General features: G+C 44.2%; 1 protein-coding gene across 4 annotated transcripts in view; it reads right to left on the bottom strand.

The window, feature by feature from the left end:
- mpp7a (MAGUK p55 scaffold protein 7a) overlaps positions 1–19,065 on the bottom strand; it is a 136,507-nt gene that overhangs the window by 40,818 nt on the left and 76,624 nt on the right. For all 4 annotated transcript variants that reach the window (XM_010737322.3, XM_027274075.1, XM_027274077.1 and 1 more), the window contains 4 exons: positions 4,715–4,796; positions 4,107–4,192; positions 3,360–3,434; positions 194–390 (listed from right to left, as the gene is read on the bottom strand). In XM_010737322.3, the coding sequence (XP_010735624.3) occupies positions 194–390; positions 3,360–3,434; positions 4,107–4,192; positions 4,715–4,796 (440 nt within the window). The remainder of the gene's footprint in view (positions 1–193; positions 391–3,359; positions 3,435–4,106; positions 4,193–4,714; positions 4,797–19,065) is intronic.

The raw sequence follows: 19,065 nt of genomic DNA on the forward strand, positions 1-19,065 counted from the left end.
GCCAGACATTGTGCGGAAATCCAGACTATTTTGGCAGTGTGAAGCAAGAAGAAGAAGAAGAAAAAATAGAGGAAAGAGGGAGAGAAGAGAGTGAAACTTGTGTGACTGTGACAGCAGAAAAGACAGTTGGGCCGGCCTTGTTAAGAGGCATCAGTAGACAGGACAGGCTGATCTAGCAAGAGTTATTTCTTACCTTTCCTGGAACTGTTTGGACGGGATTAAGCCGGCACGAGGATTGGCGTCCCCTTCGTGTTTGGCTTGCCACCAGGTTGCATCATCTTGGCTCATAATCTGAAGTATGGAGCCCTTCTTGAAGGCCAGTCCAGCCTCCTTACATGGGATGGCTTTGTCCTCCTTTGGGTCGTAGTCAAAGAGTGCCCTCACAAACACCTGGACGTACAGCGGGGGAGGGAAAAGGAAGAAAACAAAGAGCCTGATTGAATGCACAACAGGAAAAAGCAACGCTGACTGTAAAATTACATTTCCCTCCATTGCGTAGAGTGTGAACTCTAAAGGAAAAAGCCACCGCGACAAACACAGAAGGTGCTTCACCAACGCTCAGGGTGCTTATTCCAGAAAGGTCATTGCAATCAGAAGTTGAAACCTGCAACCGCTCGCCAAGTTAGTCTCTCTGTGTCGTTCTGTCAGCACTTAGGACGGACTAAGCCTTGTCAATGTCTTCCAAGTGTGGTGTGACTTAACATCTCCTGAGTCAGAGACTCCAGTTGTGCTCAGTTCCACCCGCTGACGAATTCTAAACACAAACTAATATCAGGAATCTTTCCACATTAAGGAACAAACCGATACAGAAAAAAAGAATTGTTTTCTTTCTTTAAGGACTTAAGGTCTAATTTGATTTGGCAGTGGGGGTGGGACACACCTCATCAACACAAAGGAGGTTGGACCTTATAGTGGAAAAATATCCGACATCTTTTCCAGTTGTGGGCTCGAGCTGCAACCTAAAGCACCTTGCTGCGTCTCTACTGTCCAAATTGAGTTCTGTCACGATGAGTTAGCACTCCTAAGACACCTCGGTACATGTGGAAAGAGAAAAGAGAGGGAAGGAAAGTGTGAAAGAGAGTGAAAACAAGGGAGGGGGAGGGAGAGATTACATTTTTCTATGTCTTATTGATTTAAAGAGTGCTTTGTGCCATGTAGAAAAATTATGTTTCAGACAGAGATGTTTTGTTTGGGTCATAACAGCTGCTTTGGCTGCTAAAGGCACCGGCAGAATACACTCATACATCTACACACTGAGATCTGCAGCTTTTCTTCACTTGGCTCAGTGTTTTTGGCCTGTACATGTTCAGCCACTTAGCTGCCCTTTTGCTGCATTTACACTACCTGATGTAAGCGCACAGGCTATTTTCATGAAGGAGTGGCTGAGTGTTTGGCACTGGCAGACTATTTTTCAGATGGATTCATTAAACGGCCAGACAGTTTCAACCATTACACGAAGACAAAGGATGTAAGTGGCCCACCCTATCTTGTGCACCTCTTTTTACACATGCGGGGGGGTGGGCTGCGCTGTGAATAATGATAAACCGCCTTTGACCCTGAAGCTTAAACCCGGTGAGTGGATCCAGCCTCTGTCTGCTACTGATAGATGAGTGTGTGAGAAATAGTGTATCAGCACCTCAGTGGGTGAAAATGATGGTTTACTGGTTCGAATGACAGTCAAACCATCCTTAAAATGAATGGCTACAAGCTACTGTGTACTGGTGCAGTCCACGTGGATGAAGATGATGTTGTCTTACATGTGGCTAGGACTCAAACCACAGTACTTCTTTGGTATGAACGGAAATGTGTCCTAAGCGCTGAAAACTGTCTAGTACTGAAAGCTGGCGTGGAACGTCTGGACAGATTCAGTCTCCTGCAAAGTCTTAACGGTCTTGAATGACTCTACAAGTTCAGACAACATTTAAAAAGTAACTTAAGACTTTCAGACGATGAGCGGTTGCAACCACGTCCATTGTTTTCAATGTAAACACGACAGCAGTCGTGGTGAGGCTGAGGTCAGCGGGAAGTAGAGGGAGGCAGCCCAGCTATCTGATGCTGCATTCGGAATTTATGATACTGCAACGTCTTCAACTTGCTGACGCAGCCACAGAAACTAAAGTGAAGGAAACAATAGAGTTTTTACAGATATCTTAGTCACACTAATCACACACCTATTCATCATCAGAGAACAGACGGGACAACGAAGAGAAACAGTTTTGGCACATCAGCGTCTGATGTCTGATTGAAGCTTAAAGTCTGATTATCTGATCTGGGACAGCTTTTATCATACTACTTGGAAAAACTTGGGATAGTATATTCATCATGTTGCTAATGTCGGATAGCCAGCCTCCGGGGCTGTCAGCGCTGAAGAATGGTCTGGCAGCACCTATTATCATTCTGGTAAAGGGGAAAAAATGCTCTGTCTTGTTTGTATTTCTTTGAACTTATCGCAATCGTCCTGCAAAATAGCACCACTTGTTTTGGCAGAACATTTGCACATAGCGAGACAAGCCAACCATGCAAGCTGCATGCTGAAACCATGCAAAAAAAAAAAAAGGTAACTTGTGCTAGGTTGTTTAAGTTCATACCTTCTGCGACTTGGTTTTCCATTGTCAGTGTGAAGATTGCTAGTGTTCAGAAGTTATTGTTGTCATTTCCATACTAATGGGGAGTTTTAAAACTTACACTTTGAAATAGTTGGCCAGTTGTTTTGCAACTAGTATTTCGAATCTTAGTCCACTATGATCGACGGTAGCCGGTAGCTGAAGCCATGAAGTGAAGCATCCTGCTTCCAACAATTCACATTGCCGGACACCATTAACTCGCTGGGTGAAAGTACCAACTTCTTCTCCTGTGTCAATCAGTGTTACTGTGTTTGAGGCAAATTTACATAATTTGCACCCCCACAGCCTCTATTCAGTCACTCTCACTAAGCTAGAGGTCCTTCAAACAAGTCTGGCTCTGAAACAGTGTCTAGGGCCGTTAGTTGAAAGTGGTAGAATCAATTTTGAAGTCACTGTCTCTGCTTTTCATGTCATCCCATGAAAAAGATTGAATGCAAAGTGTGTTTCTTTGCCACAGTATACAGAGAAGAAGTATATTCCCCTTAGTAAGTTACTGCAGATTTGTTATCAGTAGCGAATGTCAGGTAGTGTTTCTTCTATATTCAACCTTCTCAGTACAGCTCTCTTCAGTCCTTGTAGATATATATCCTCACTGTGGCCCAAAAACAATGTTCAGTATCCAACAAAAAGGTATCAGTCATGATGGCGCAGAGAAGAACTCTCTCTCTCTTTCTTTTTTTTAAATTGATGAGTGTAACCCAATAAACATAACGATTAAGCCAGGATAGAACCTACCTTTTGCTCCTTGGCTGGCGCCTCCTCTTTGACGGCGGGGACAACTTTAAAGGTAATGGCTCCTTGTGATTGGGCCTGAATATTAAGAAAGAGAAGATAAACACAGTATATTAGGTACAAATGGAGCGGGGGAAAAGCCAGTCATCTGTCCTGCAAATATTTCACCAAGCACCTAATCCAATGAAAGTCACAAAATGCAAAGCGCTGTTTGATTTTTCAACAATGGAAGGGTTATTAGGATTGGATGACTCTGCTTGGCAGGGACAGAGTGTGTGTGGGGGTAAAAGGAGGAGTGTTGAGAGCTATCATCTGCTTTAGAGGCCTTTATGTCTGTGAAGACCTCCAGAGTAAGAGGCTCTCTCTTTCCTCTCCAACTGTCCCCACTGGCAGAGTTCAGGCCCATGACGAAGCTTATTTGAGGCCTGTGGCGGAGCATGCTTGGAGAAACTACTGAGCATCAATCTCATCCAGGGGGACCGTGTGGCTCAATGCATGTGGTCTAAAGGCCAGGAAAGACTTGTAAAGAAAGGCCAGTGTTTGGTTTTCAGCACAGCGATTGGAGGCATGGGGTCCTGGATGAGTTACGGGAGGTTTTTGCCATCACAAACAAGGAATGTTATTCTCGCCAAGGGAGTGAAGCTGAAACACCGGAGAAACCCTTGGACAGCACACACACACACACACACACACACACACACACACACACAGGGCAGAATGCAGTCATGCACACAGACACACAAGGCTTACCAGAATACGAATGATTTCCTCTGGTTTCTTGTCATCCACAGGGATTCCATTGACTTCTTTCAGTTCATCTCCTACATGAATCAGTCCTACCACACACAAAAACAAAGCTTGCACATCGACAATCACTCCGAAATTCCATTATTCTAATGTCCAAATATAAATGGGCTACTGTGTAAAAGTCCGGCTCTCACACAGCCTGGAGATGTGTACAGTACACCAGATTAATGTTTATCGTCATGGTGGCATTTCAGATTGGAAAAGAATCAAAACATCATTATCGACACATGTGGAAATTTGCCTTTGGCTTCACTGTGGCAGGGCTGAAACAGACTGGACACAATGAATACAGAATCAAACAGAAAACATGTGGGCAACGAGCAGAGAGCTTCATAGTAACACACGTCACTCACATTTACAGAGTGGAACAAGGAGAAGTTATGGCACACAACCATCAGATTCAGGTGCAGGGATAATTCCTGAATATATCCCTTCTTTGTTCCATATGGAATGTAATCGTGTTGTAATACAGATATATTTCATACTCGACTACACACTGCATACAAATGTACTAGTAGTTTAAAATGCATAGAAAAATAAGTAGAACTGACCGCTTCTATCGGCTGCCCCTCCTCTCATGATCCGGGCAACGAGGATGGCTCCAGTGTGCTCGTCACGTCTTATCGTTGCTCCCTGCAAAGCAAACAAAAGCATTGTCATTGTTGAGGTCAGATTTCAAGGACAAAATGGCTGATTTCTGATGGGGGTGGATGAGTTTCTGGTGAATTTTTATTACTTTTTTTATACAAAATTATGACACAGGTAAAAGCAGTTAATTCAGTTTACACACTACTATTTTTTAAAAAAAATAAAGACTTTTTTGGGCTTCATCCGCTTCATCCGATCGAGACAGCTGAGGACTGACAGGAAGGTGGGGAGGGAGACAGGGGATGCCATGTGGCGAGAGGCCACAGGTCGGGGTGGAATCCTGGGCTGCTTTGTGGATGGGCACACTCGCACACGCTAACTGGCGCCCCTACAAACTATTCATTTCATGAAAAATAAACTTTATAAATAAGGGAAAAAATGAATACTTAATAGGTTTGGCAGGCCATTACTTAACACAGATCAACAATAAAACTAGACCCTTAAAAACACAATGACATGACATTTCCACTTCTTTGCTCCAATATAAATATAGACGCTTCAAAGTGTTTGTTGGGATTGACATCCAACGGAATATCAGCAAAAAGGGGAAAAACTGAAACATCAATGGTCCATTTAATCAACAATATCATCAACAATAATGAGAGACTGAGCATTCTAATTCAAGTTATCCAACATCTGCACATTTAGTGGTCTAACAGGATGACTCTTTGTTACTGAATGGTCTGTCGCTGCAGTAGCAGTACCAGGAGGCATCGATGTCTTTACAAAAACAGCTGGACCAGACAGAGAGGCGTGAGGGCCAAGCAGGTACCAGACTCAAAAGGTAGTAGACTTAAAACACACACGCACACACAAACACACAGTTTCTCAAGCCTTCCCTGTCCTCTTTATGGGCTTGGTGCTCAGCCAAAAGAGACACGGGGAGAAGAGGATAGTGTTTCACCTCCCTTATTTGAAATGACAGTGTTCTGCGGTGATGCATTTACCAGTAAACCCAAATAGCCTCTTCCCCTTTACAATAAAACAATGGACTAAATGGGTGCCAACCTGTCACACACACCCTCCCACAAACACTATTTAGGCACCAGCCTGCCTGGGATTTAGGATGGAACAGGAGAGTGGACTGCAAACCAATGTGTGGCGTCACCCTCGCTTAGGCCCGACGACCCAAACCAGACAGACGCATCGTCTAGTCGTCGCGTCGTTTGTCGGGGCTGCAACTCATCCTTCCACCCTCTCCTAGCTGCTATTCCCATCATCCCTGAAGATTGTTTTTATTTCTGTTGCAAAAAAAAAAAAAAAAAGGCTTGGAGCCTTCCTCATCCCGCTTCAGCCGTGCTTTATTTCAGCTGTCCTGATCCATTGCCGCCTGGGATGAGCACAGCAACAGCTCACCATGTGTCATGTCACTCCAGGTTGTGTCATTTTCTTGTTTGCCTTCCTCTGACAGGCCCAAAGTAGTTCTGGCTACTACCATCGATGGCAAGCACAGGAGGAGATATTAAAAAGAAAAACATCTCCTCAAAGCAGCCTCTGGTTTGTGCCACTTCGTTTATGCTATTACCGTGTCATCTTGGTTGTTTTCATGACTTCTTCACACCTAATGGTTTTCCTCCTAGATAATGGTTTCCTCAAGGCCTTTAGGGCGTGGATGGAAACAGGGAAGGACATCAGGAAAAGACAGTGGTAGACTTTACAAAGAGCTGGCCTAATAGAATAATTGGGCTAATTAAAGAAACCTGAGAGGTTGCAGCAGGAGAGAAGCGAGTGGAGCGGGTCAGTTAGAGGGGAAGGCACTGTCAGACCGTGGTGTCAGGGTCACATATAACCCCTCGGTGTGACTTAAAGCAGCTGTCTGTGATGCAATGGCCCCCAGATGGACAGAGAGGCCTTTTGTGTGTCTGAAAGAATCGAGAGCTGCAGGAAAAGAGACTGTGAGACAACAGGGTGAGATGGGGAGTCTGCAGGAAATCTCACAGGAGTGTTCAGACATGTGGTCATTAACTTTCTCTCTACTTTTTCTGTCTGATTCTCATTTTTTTTCGAGCTGGCTGATGGCCAGTGTGGTGTGATGGATGTTTTTATTGTGTCCCCTGGGGTCCCTGGTGGCTGGTGGCAGTCTAAAGACTGACTAAACACGAGAGAGGCAGCCTTGGACTGCGAGACTGCAGCGACAATAGGCTGTCTGCACTCCGCACCGCATGCCTATGGCTAACTATGGAATCTGCACACATATGGTGTGTAGATAGAAATCGTGTTTTGACACATATGGCTTAAATCACATGTTGAAACCATGATGCCATTTAAAAACACTTTTACGACTTTTACAGCAAGTGGCAATGGTGATTATAGTGCAGCACATTTAGCATGCGAACACAAAAGGATGGGGTCGTGAACCCAGAACCCTGGGAAGCAAGGAGACCATTTTATCCCCAGTGAAACCACCACCACGAAACAAAAGCGGATATAAGAGGGCACATTTGCCCATGCTCATTTTCCCTTTACACTTCACTGCCACTCTGTGAGAGTTATTTGAAGCTGCGATCATTTTAAAATCTTTATTCTTTTGCGATTCTCATCTGACCTACTGCCCTTCAACGTGATGGGCCTCTATAGGCCAGCCAAGCCAGCAGCAAGGGAGTTGGGGATTTATGAAAGGAGGGGGAGCTTCCCTTCATAATCTGGCCAGCCCCAGTCTGAACTCAGCCCTTGGTACGGTAGCCAAATGAGGTCTGTCTGATAAGAAAAGCTAAGAGAGGCCAAAACGCTCCAGTGGCAATGCGAGCGAGCCAGACTGGAGGGTAAGTGGAAGACCAGAGGAGAGTCAGGACTGACAAGTTGACTGGGAGGGAGGTGGGTAAATGAGAGGAGGGGGGTCGAGATTTAAAGTAAGAGTGAGCGACTTAGTGAGTGAATGAATGAGAAAAAACAAAACAAAACATAAATTAAATGGATATGATGACAGATTAAGATCAAAAGTAAGAAAAGGGGAGGAGGGGAGCTGGGAGCCACAAAGAAAGAGAAGGAGAAACAAGAATAATGGCATTGTTTGGACATAGATTTTTACTGGAACTAATATCCATCTCAACGAGTCCTTTGCTCTTGTATTACAGATGTTAGAAGAGAAAGAGCAGAAGCAGAAAGGTTCAGAAAAGTCCATGCGCAGTATGAAAAGAGGAGCGTAAATGGAAAGGACACTTCACATATTCACGTTTTCACGCTTTTCTTTCACCATTCCCAAGTTCTGTGAGACATTTTCCCCCCCGATCCTTGATTATTTCGAGTGCGCCACACTCCCCCCGCCCTCCACCTCATTACAACCTAGAGTCAGCCCTCATTCTGTCAATCCTCCAGGGGTACATCAGCCTCTCCTGGAGGCCTGACGAATGCCTTGGAAGCACTGAGAGGCAGCTGGAAGGAGAGGGGGGCAAAGTCAACCTCCTGAACTCGGCATCACCTCCCCCCTGTGCCTCGATAGCCTATGGGTGCTATCATCAGGGTCCAGCCATGCGTGGCCACTAATGAGGAGTCCTTACTCTATTAAACAAACACATAAACAGTCAGACTAGAACCTAAATAAGCTGCATGATGTGTGTGTGTGTGTGTGTGCGTGTAAGGGGGGCACACGTAAGGAAGAAACACAGTAGGTAAAGACCCTCAAGCACCAGGATGGGCTTCCTGGTGTAGCAGCTAAGCATTAGCACGAACTGATGGCTTGGTTTATACCGAGCCTTCAACGCCTACTGGCACATGGAAGCCATTTCATACTTGTGCATGGAAACAGAGCAGGAAGTCAGAAGGCGAACGTCTACGTCTGTCAAAGCACATACACGCATGAGTGACAGCATGTGTAGGTGTGTTTTTGTGTGAATGGAAGCATGTCTGCGTGTGTGTTTCTACCCGAGTGCAGCCGTGGGCTTCTACCTGAAGTCAGGCCAAACAGACCCGAGAGAAACCTCAAAAGACTGGATGATTGATGCTGGACAGTCGCTAAGCCTGATGAATGGGCTACGCTATGTTAGCAATTAGAGACAAGGCGCCACTTAACCATCAAGTGGCTCAACTGCGCTGTTTGCACGGAAAAAGATAGCGTGGCGTGCTCAGTAGGACGGTGAAGAAAATGTTTCTATGTTGTTTGGACTGATTCTCTTCTTCCTGTTGTCAACCACTGCTGCAGTTTGCTCTTTAGATGTGTTTAAAAATAGACCCAAAAGAGAAAGTCTCCAGAAATTGAAGGGCAGAAGGCACCAAAATACACAGTCAGAAATAGAGACGAGAGGGGGGGGGTCATCTTGGACTGAGGAGGGCCTTCTAGCTGCGGTCAATTAGTCATCAGTAAGGTGATCCGAAGCCTCCACTCCTAACGTGATCAGCTCCATATGCAGCTGCTGCTTCGAGCTCCATCCCTCCATTTCTAACACATAAATGCCTCTGATTGTTATTGTTGGGCTGGCCAAAACGCAACGGCTCGGTCTCTGCTGTGTGATGAGGAGAACTGGAGCGACGCTTGTCCGTATCAAGCCATCACGCGCCCCTCCCCTCCTCCTCCTCCCCTCCCAAAGCGCATGCACTGGAGCACACATGCTGACATGGCAGCCACATTAAGTATGTGATGACAAATGGCTCACACCTCATACAGCGCAGGAAAAAAAAAAAAAAAAAAAGAGAGAGAAAGAATTGAAATTTGGATCCCGTCATGTATCAGAGTGTGTTTATTAGAGTGAATGGAATGGAGGCGAGATTGTCCAGAGAGCTGTCAGCGCACAGTAGTGCCATGAAACCTCAGCAGATAACAGGAGTAAGACAAGCTGAATGTTGGATGTCTCATCACGTTCAGCTTGGCAGACTGAGTCTTTATGGGGGCAATTACGGTGCCCTCTGGCTGATGGGGTGGATGGATGGCGGGATGACATGATGGAAGCTGGCTGGCTTGTGGATAGTTGTCTTGGCCTCTCTCATCATCATGCGGCTCTTGGTCTATGTGTGGCCTGTCTAGCAAGTGCCACAGTGGAAAAAAAAAAAAAGAAGGATCTTTAAGGATCTCTTTACCTTCGCCATGGCCACAACTAAGGCCACTGCACCGATCCTAACCCGCCAGGGAAAACAAGCACGGTGCTCCATTTCAAACACGCGGCCCTCGGCCCGTAACGACCACTCAAAACATCGGCCCGTGAACCGAACGGAACACTGTAGCATTTGACAAACATTATTTCTCCCTCCAAATTGAGAACGACAAGGGAAAACAAACACGAGTGGCCCGGGCAGAGAGGCCGACATGTTTTGACATGATGTCACTTAACAGCAAAAAGTGTAACAATGACAATAAACTCCTGCCGACTGCTGTGTTGACTGCTATGTTTAGAGGTATAAATACAAGTGTAGTGGAAACACATGCTGGCGTTCTTCGCACCAGATGTCGACCATGGAAAAACCAAATACAAAAGTGGGAATGGGCCTCTTGGACATTAAAATACAAATACCTCCAATCATATCTGGTGTTTTGAGTGTGTCATTTCATCTTACCTCACTGACATGGCATAGAGCCCCGCGCACATAACACACATGACCGAGTCCAGCGTATTTACGAGTTCTTACATACTTCCTTAAAGGCAGCAGACTGCGACGCTGCTCCGAAAAGAGTACAATCATGTAATATTAGTATATTCAGTCATGATCAGAAAATCCATTTATTGTTATGGTCACCTATAAAGATTAATACAGCGCTGTAAAGAATTAGCAGGAGCCCAGATGAAAATCTGCATTGGTTCGGCAAAGGAGGAGAAAATCGTAAGAGAGCTGGGGTTTTATGTCAAATGATTTTTCTAGCTGATGCTGCTGCTGCCGGCCAATCCCCTCTGGGTGACCTGTTGCATGCCTTTCCACCTGTTTTAAGTAAATGACTTGTGATTGCAACTAATAAAACCTACTCCCTCCACCTCCAACTCTTCCCTCCCTCATGCCTAGTCTCCTTTTCTCGCACTAAACCAGGCTCCGGTTTCCCTTTTTATTTCCTTAACCTCGGTCTTGACCTACCAGTTGTAATTAACAGGTATACTGAGAAAAAGGAAAATTGCAGGTCATTATTATGATAATTACGGTGAGCAGGAGAGATTCCAGGAGAAGCTGCCAGGTAATGTACTGCAGAGGGCCCTCTGCCCTGTGACGGAGGGCGGCTTACCTTCATTTGTCTTCCTCCACCCCCTCTTTCCTTTCCTCCTCTGCCTCTTTAAACTTTAATGTTAGCGCAAGTCATTACCCGGTTGCTATGAAAACACACTTAACGGCCCACCTTAGCACTTCCAGACAGGTGCTGGTGGATGTGGGTGTGTGAATCTGTGCGGGTATCTCACCGAAAGTGTGTATTTGTTTCCATACTGTCCGCATGAATCACCATGTAGACTGAGTGGAATCGCCGTCTCTCTGCTATAAGCCGGACAGTGCCAGATATTTAGTCATGATGTACTGTATGTGTGTCTTGTCTGAGAGCCCTGCATGAGCTGTATGAGCGCATACAAAGAGACAGTTGTGTCGCAGAGAGAGGTCTATCACTGCTCTGGGATTGTTTAGTGTTTTCCCTGTCGTTATCCTGAGTAAAGAAAACAGCACTTTTCACATGTCACTTCTCATTTCCAAAGTGGGCTGGGAAGCAGGGCCGCTGAGGAGCACCCGGCCCGACGGGCAACAATGGCCGCATTCAGCCTCGGAGCTCTCTGAGGCTACCCTGGCTCTCGGAACGTCGAGCGGAAAAGAGCAGGAGTGCCGGGATGTGTGTCCACGTTTATGATTACACATGATGGGAGGAAGACGTTTTATTTAAGAGGGCCGTGAGATTAGGATCTGGGAATGCTTCAGATGTGGCTTTGGAAGCCGTGCGTGTTTTCACATTCACAACTCAACAGGCTGTGAGGGTGGTGTAACAGGACGGGGTGTTGTACAAGCACACGTACGAACAAGCACAGCGGTTTTCCATGTCTGCAATATTTTCAGTTTTTTAACCAGCTTTGCATCAATGTGAAGACAAACCCAAGTATGGGAGGTATTAGATAAAAAGCAGGTTATTGTATCCATAGGTACGTTTGGCACATTTACTGTATATACAGATGTAGCCACCTAGAGTAGCTGGCTGGTCCATGACAGGCCTTTGCTTATCTGATTGGAATGAACTATTATACCAGGTTGGCAGTCAGCTGCCGGCAATCCAGACTGGCTGGTAATGTATTCAGTATTATACTCATATAAACTCAATTTTTATATGATTACATATGCAGTGTACTGTAAACATTCACATATATACACTCAGTCACTACAAGCTGCAGCATGACCACACAAAGCTGCCCCATGATAACCTCTGATACAATTCATAATGATAGTAAAGGTTAAAATACAATTTGATGCTCCCTGTTGATGTTTTGTATATGGTGTTTTCTTTACTCCAACCGTTACTGTTTATCTCTTCTTTTTTTAACTAGGTATTTTACTGATGTCCATTAACTTTGTATAAATGACTTAGAAATTCATACATCATCCTTTCAGCAAGTATCTCTGTCAGAAGTGCGCTCCAAACGTCCCTCTACTCCCTGCATGAGTTTCTGACACATCTCTGGCTCCGACTACAGCTAACAATTGGCAAGTAGCCGACAGGTTAGAGAGACGGCCCCGTGACTTAAAGGTATAACAAAAAAACAGAGCACTGGTCTCGGCGGGGCTCGACGGAAAAGTCTAAATTAATATGGACATTTTTAAATATGTGTCATTTACAAATGTGACTGAGTTCTACCAATAGCTGTAGAGTGAATGCGTGCTGTGTGCAGGCTGGGATTTATATTAACAACACTTAGTGTATTCTGTGAAAAAAATATTTCAAAAGTCAGCTAGATCTGCATATTTACAGGATACTCATTATTTTTATATTTCTGTGTTGACTTGCTTGACAGCTTTTACAAGCATTTCATCTACATTTGTATTTGCAGCAGCTACTATAGCTGTGAAGTTGTGGGTCCATAATGAAAAATAAACCAGATTTTTTTTTTCTTAGTACAACTTTAATATTTCTATGTTGACTTGTGTCAAGTTAACATCAGCTCCATCTGACTTCATTTACAGCACAAATTATCTAGTTGTGCAAGCTATTTTACAACGTCTGCTATGGCAGTTCTTAATTAAATAGCTCACTAATTACAACACAGGTATGTTGCGTGTAATGTATCTATTTTCTGGAGGCACACAGGATGTATACATAAGTTGACGTTTTAATATTTATTTTTTTTGGCCTTTTCAAGCTTTATTTTTGATAGAGACAGCTGAGGAGTGACAGGAAATGTGGGGAGAGAGAGATGGGAAATGACATGCAGGAAAGAGCCACAGATCGGTTTCGAACCCTGGGACTAAGCCTTCGCACATGGGGCTCTACTGACTGAGCTAAACACCAGCCCAAATTCCAGGTATTTCATCTAATCAGATTAGACTTTATATGGCTTGTGATATAAACGCACAATAACTCATGCGATAATAGAAAATAATGGGCAGTTGAACCTAACACTGTGTACGCACACACGATGACACAGTGAGTGAGTGCTCTCCACTTGTCCTTACGTTCTAGAACACGGTGCTCCATCTTCCTCTGCAGCGCTCCCAAGACACTGCGGCCTCAATCCATCAAGTGAAAGATGTATTGCTTTTAAAGCACATACGCCTATCTGTAAAACACTAACATGTGTGCTGTCTGCTCTAATCTCATTAGCTGCTCCATTAATTCCCAGCCAGTGTCATTATTTTCCCCTTGCTTTCCACATCCTGATGTAAACAGACAATAGAAAAGTCACTTTTTAAAAAATGTACCTCATGCATCTATTTAGTCTCCTCCTTTGAGAACGTCTCAATCAGAAACTTCTCTGCGAGGTCTCTCACACACACTCGTGTAAACCAGCGTTTGTATATGTTCACACCAGCGCAGTTTAAAGAGGTAATAATGTGGACGGCTCGGTTGAGAAGGACGCTGACTGCAACTATCTGAATGAATGGGTTTGTGAGGACTTCCAGACAAATGGAATCAGAGCAGCCGCGATCCGACCGTCCTATTTGTGTCAAGAGAGGAGAGAGAGAGCCTGCTGCAGATGAGAAAAGCATGGCATGTCAAATTGCCAATAGCTCATACCAGCGACTGCCATTCATGGAAAACTGACGTCGTCACAAACCAAATCGATCACAAGACTTTCCTGTCTCGTCGTAATTATCAACTCCCTTATTAAGTAAAGAAAATCCACCGGCATCAATCATGCAGTTGGACCTCTTACAATAGTAACGTTGGACATGTCATCTACATTTGTATGTGCAGTAACTACTATAGCTCTGAAGCTGTGGGTCTTTAATGAGAAGTCCAGCCGATCCACTGGTATCCGGTGACAGGGGCGGCAGTGTGGCCGGGCCCCAGTAGTGGTACAGCTGTATTGATTGGTGCTAGCTGGTGCCAGGGGTTGGCATTGCCAAGTGGATGGCACAGACCCCGCAGTCTACAGTTTCCATTTAGTTGCACCCAGTGACACACAGTCATGATAGGAAAACCAATCCTGCATGTGCAACAAGACAGAGCAGGGAGAAAAAGGTAAGAGGAGAGGAACAGAGTCCCGACAATGATCCTGTCACATTCCTAGCAGCAGGGGCTTTAAGGCAGCCTGGGATGGAAGAATCAAGAAAGAGGGATAGATAGAGTGTTGATTTTTCACTGGTTAATGACAAATATGCAAAGATGCATAACAGGAATGTGCAGAAAGGTGCACGAAAATCTCCTGAACAGGTGTTTATGGACACAGCAGAGGAGGGAGAAGGGGTTTACTTGAAGTTTAATGAAATGCCTTCTAATTGATTTGTCACCTCTTAAAAAAGGCGCAAATGCCTTTACATCACCTCGGATAAAATGTGTTACCGAAAATTTAAATACACAAGAATGACCGAAGAAATGAGGCCTGATAGCAAAACCAGACGAAAGAAATGAATTGAAACTCTGAGAAAGTTGGCGCTTTAGTAGGAGGATGGCTAAAGATGAACTGAGTGGGAGAAGTGAATGAACGCCACTGACAGTGATGTGAGCCGGCACCGACTGAGTGGCATTGATCGAGCCGAAAAGTGATGTATAAAACGAACGCCGAAACAGCGGGGCACTTTGCGGCGAGCATCTCTGAGTCTGCTATTCGCATCTGCCTCACCGGACTTCGAGAACATCCAGATGAGAGGAACAGAGCAGGCCACAGCAGGCTTGTCAGCCTCTAATGTTCTCACATCATAGCGATGGTCAGCCCGGGCGACTGTGGTGTACCCTTCTGTGGGCGTCTTTTGCTACTTAACGCATTTCGTGTGTGTGGGGATTTGGATTTTGAACAAAATGTCACTTAACTACTTCTTTAACCAGTAAATCATACAACAACCATTACAAATAGTCGAAATGTGGCACTAGCACCAAGAAAATGGCACTTAAATCTCACGAATTTGGTGCTTAAATGTTTCATTAATAAAAATAAAACCTGTAACACTTTATAACTTTTTAAAGTGGACATTTTTGTAGCCCATGTTTTAGGCCTCTCTCGCTCCTCCAAGTTTTTTTGGCCGGGGCACACGAGTTGTGTAACACCCGGAGCATTCTAGTTTCCTCCAACTTTTTGTCTACACTTCTCCTATTAGTCAGTCTGCACTCAAACTCTTTATCACCGGAGGCAAACTTCACCCGTATTTCAGCTAGACCGCCACATACGCAGCCCTGACGTGACCCCCTTGACGTCCAAATTTAGACCCCCACCAAAACTATTCGGAAACCTTATCCAAAATAACACATTATTTCAATAAAGACATGGCTGAGCTTATGTTTTTGTATATGCGCACATGTTTATGCCGCTCTGAGAACCCCAATTATTTCACTGTCCCGACACTTGAGCTAATAAATCAGGCCAACTGGGAGAGTGGTGGGAGAGCAGGGAGCGCAACAGAAAAGGGGGGAAGAAGAAGAAGAAGAAGAAAAGGAAGAAGAAGAAGAAGTAGGAGGAGGTTGTCCTGGAAGATAGAGTTTTTACAGTTTCACTGAAATGTGGCATGAAGTCACGCTCTGAGAAATGATAGCAATTAATCACAGCTACTGAATACAATCCACTCAACTAATCACAATTAACTTAATGGATGAGTCACGAGGAAAGGGGCCTGCGTGCTAACTGCAGCCCAGTCACCACAACGTCGACAACGACTACAGAACGAGACAAAGACGCATGGGGAAAAAGTGAACGGGGAAAAATAACCGAGAACAAAGTCAGGAGAGACGGAAAGGAAATTAGATATTGTGCAGCCGCCGTTGTTATGATGTCAAGTTTGAGAATTTCAGGCTGATTATATGAAATTGCGAGTTAAAGGGCACATCCAAATCAATTTGGTGCGGCAGTGAATGAGGAGCCTGCACAATTAGAGGGTTTTTTTTATTGGTTAGTGGAATGGCTGTGACTTCATGAGGAGCTGACCTGTCGGCTATTTCTTTAATGTATGATGTGACTGTTCATTAGGGTCAGTTTCCCTTTAAGATGTACAGGATGCAACAGTCAAGGGGCCAGAGGTAGATGCAGAACCTCCACATTTACGGTCAAATCAGAAGGTCAGAAAATCAAGTTTTTTAGGCCATTTCATACCAAGTGCATATTTTTGACGCATGTCAGCACATTCATGTACGTATGTGTTGTTACAGAGTCAAGAGCTGCTGTGCTGGAACACACATTATATTTGTATTCAGAGCCAGCCAGATCAATTTTTATGTTGTTCTTGTGTTAAAACCCTTAATGAGCAATATAAAAATTGGATTCATTTGCAAATCGGCCAATTCCATGATGTATGATGTAACACAAACAATATTTTTATTGTCTAAAAGTTGTATGACAAGCAGGTTCAGAAGAGAACATATGGAGCAAAGGTTTTGAAAAACTTGGGGAAGAATGATGGTGCTGGTGCGCATGTTTCTTTCTTGAGTTATAACTTTAGTCTAAAATGCTGTCCAACATTTCCGAAGCTTCTTTTATTTTTTGCAGCGGATGAGGTAAAAGATCGAGGAGAAACCTTTACGACGCGTTCATCAAGGGGAAAAAGAGAGAGCTACGTGATGCTAAATGGCAGCAGCAAAAAATAAAAGAGATAAATAAAATGAACTGTTCTCCATCATGGACAATGAGCAGCACCCTCTCCACCACACAGTGGACAGACAGCGGAGCAGCTTCTCCCACAGGCTGCTACAGCTCCGCTGTCGAAGGGACAGATACAGGAAATCTTTCCTGCCACATGCCATCACACTGTATAATAACAGCTAAAAACCAGGTCATAATCTACAATTTACAGTCACTCACATTTCTCCTTTCTTTCATTTGCACTAAATCAACACTGCCAAACTGCTGTATATACTTTTGTACAATATATTTTATTTACTATTGCTATTTTGATATTTTATTATGTATAGTTTGCCCTTATATTTTTATTCTTATGTTGTCTATTATCACTGTGTGTAATGCTGCTGCCGCACTATAATTTCCCAGCTTGGGATAAATAAAGTATATCTATCTATCTATCTATCTAAAAGCTGTGGATTTCAACGGATAAAGTGTGTTCACAGGTTTCACTGCAAATCTTGTTTCAAAATATTTGCAGCTGACTAGGTGTGAAAGGTTAATGTGCATAAAAATGACAAATTGCAGAGCATAAATTTAGTGTGAAAAGGCCTTTAGCTACACACAGTAGTAGTATCCACTGTAGGAGTTCCACTCCAAGTTTATGTTACTACACCACTTTTTCCATTTCTACAAGAACTGTTTGATGAATCCAAGGCTTACTCTCTCTGGACATATTAATTCTTTTGTGGCCACAAGACAGAGAAGAATTCTGACCGAAGGTGTGTGAACGCTGATAGATGATTAAGTCTTTCTCCAAGGTTACAAACTCAAAATGAGGCCAGAGTGACTCATTCTAATCTTCTAAGGTGATTCAGGTTCTTTCTTTGTGCCTGCAGTACAAATATAAAGACCACCACACATGACATTTTTAAGATAGTTTTCTGCCACAATAGCAGCCCTTCATTGTTTTCTTTCAAGCATACACAGAAAAACAAACTATGCTCTGCAGTAGAATCCCACTGTTGCCCACACCACGGCCAGGCCTAAATTATAGCCGCAGGAGATTATGGGCGGCAGTTGTGCCCTGTGGGTCCTAAGGGCGGTAAGAGAGACGCTTACAAGAGAGAAACTGCTCCACAGCGACGTGTTAAAACTTTCTTCCCATAACTACAGCATGTAAGATGTCAGTGTATAGTCGGATTTGGTTTTCTCGCTGTTGCGTTATATTTTAAAGTCAAATTTAGTGGACTTGCCGGTACATTTATGGATATAATGTATTGTCAAACGCAAGTTGGAAGTTATCGTGACTCAATTTCCTACTATAAATCTAATTCTGTAGCCTGTTATGCATGACAGCCTGCAGGGAGTGAACATAATTAAATATTCTGGTAGAAAACTGGTATTGCAACAATATTGTGGTGATATGGATGATATACTGAATTCAAAGAGCCACATTAAATGAAAGCTCTTTTAAATCGTATTTATAAAACTGACCCACCGTTGAACCCCACAGGAACCCTGGAGGCGCAGCACCTTCTCTATTTAGATCCAGTCATTTTGAAACACACAATAACCAGTGCGCACGCTTAACCTATAAAGTAAAACCGAGCCACTATATTACTACAATAATATATTCTACATAATTAACACCTTGAATGCTGTTCAATAATACACAATATCACACGTCGTAAATGTGTGTTCAGATGCTCACAGGAGCCAAATCACTGAGACAAAAAAGAATCAAGTTGTGTAATGGAATAACACCAGCCAGATGATTAAGCGGACTGGGGCGGGTGTAAATCACATTATGGTTTCAGGGAATGTGATCCAACATCAGACTCGGGAGAGGCCGGAGCAGGAAGCGCCCACGACATTGCACGTTGAGAGAGAGAAAGCGAGAATTCCTGCAAGCCACATTATTACGTTCAGCAGCCCCGCAGAACATGTAACAGGCAGCAACCCAAAAATGGCTTAGGTGTGTGCTACTTCCCCCCGGGGTGTGGTGAGAGGAGTGCGCCGGCCTGGAGCCAAGATGGTGGTCAAGGCGAAAACCACAAAGTGAAAATAGAGGCGGCCGAGGCCAGGACATGTCCGGTACAGATCAAAGATGGGCGGGGGCTCAGCACACAACAAAGTGCTACGGTGACAGATGGAGGTCTCCGACAGGC

This window comes from Larimichthys crocea, chromosome XXIII (assembly GCF_000972845.2).
Source record: "Larimichthys crocea isolate SSNF chromosome XXIII, L_crocea_2.0, whole genome shotgun sequence".
In the NCBI taxonomy this organism is placed as follows: Eukaryota; Metazoa; Chordata; class Actinopteri; family Sciaenidae; genus Larimichthys; species Larimichthys crocea.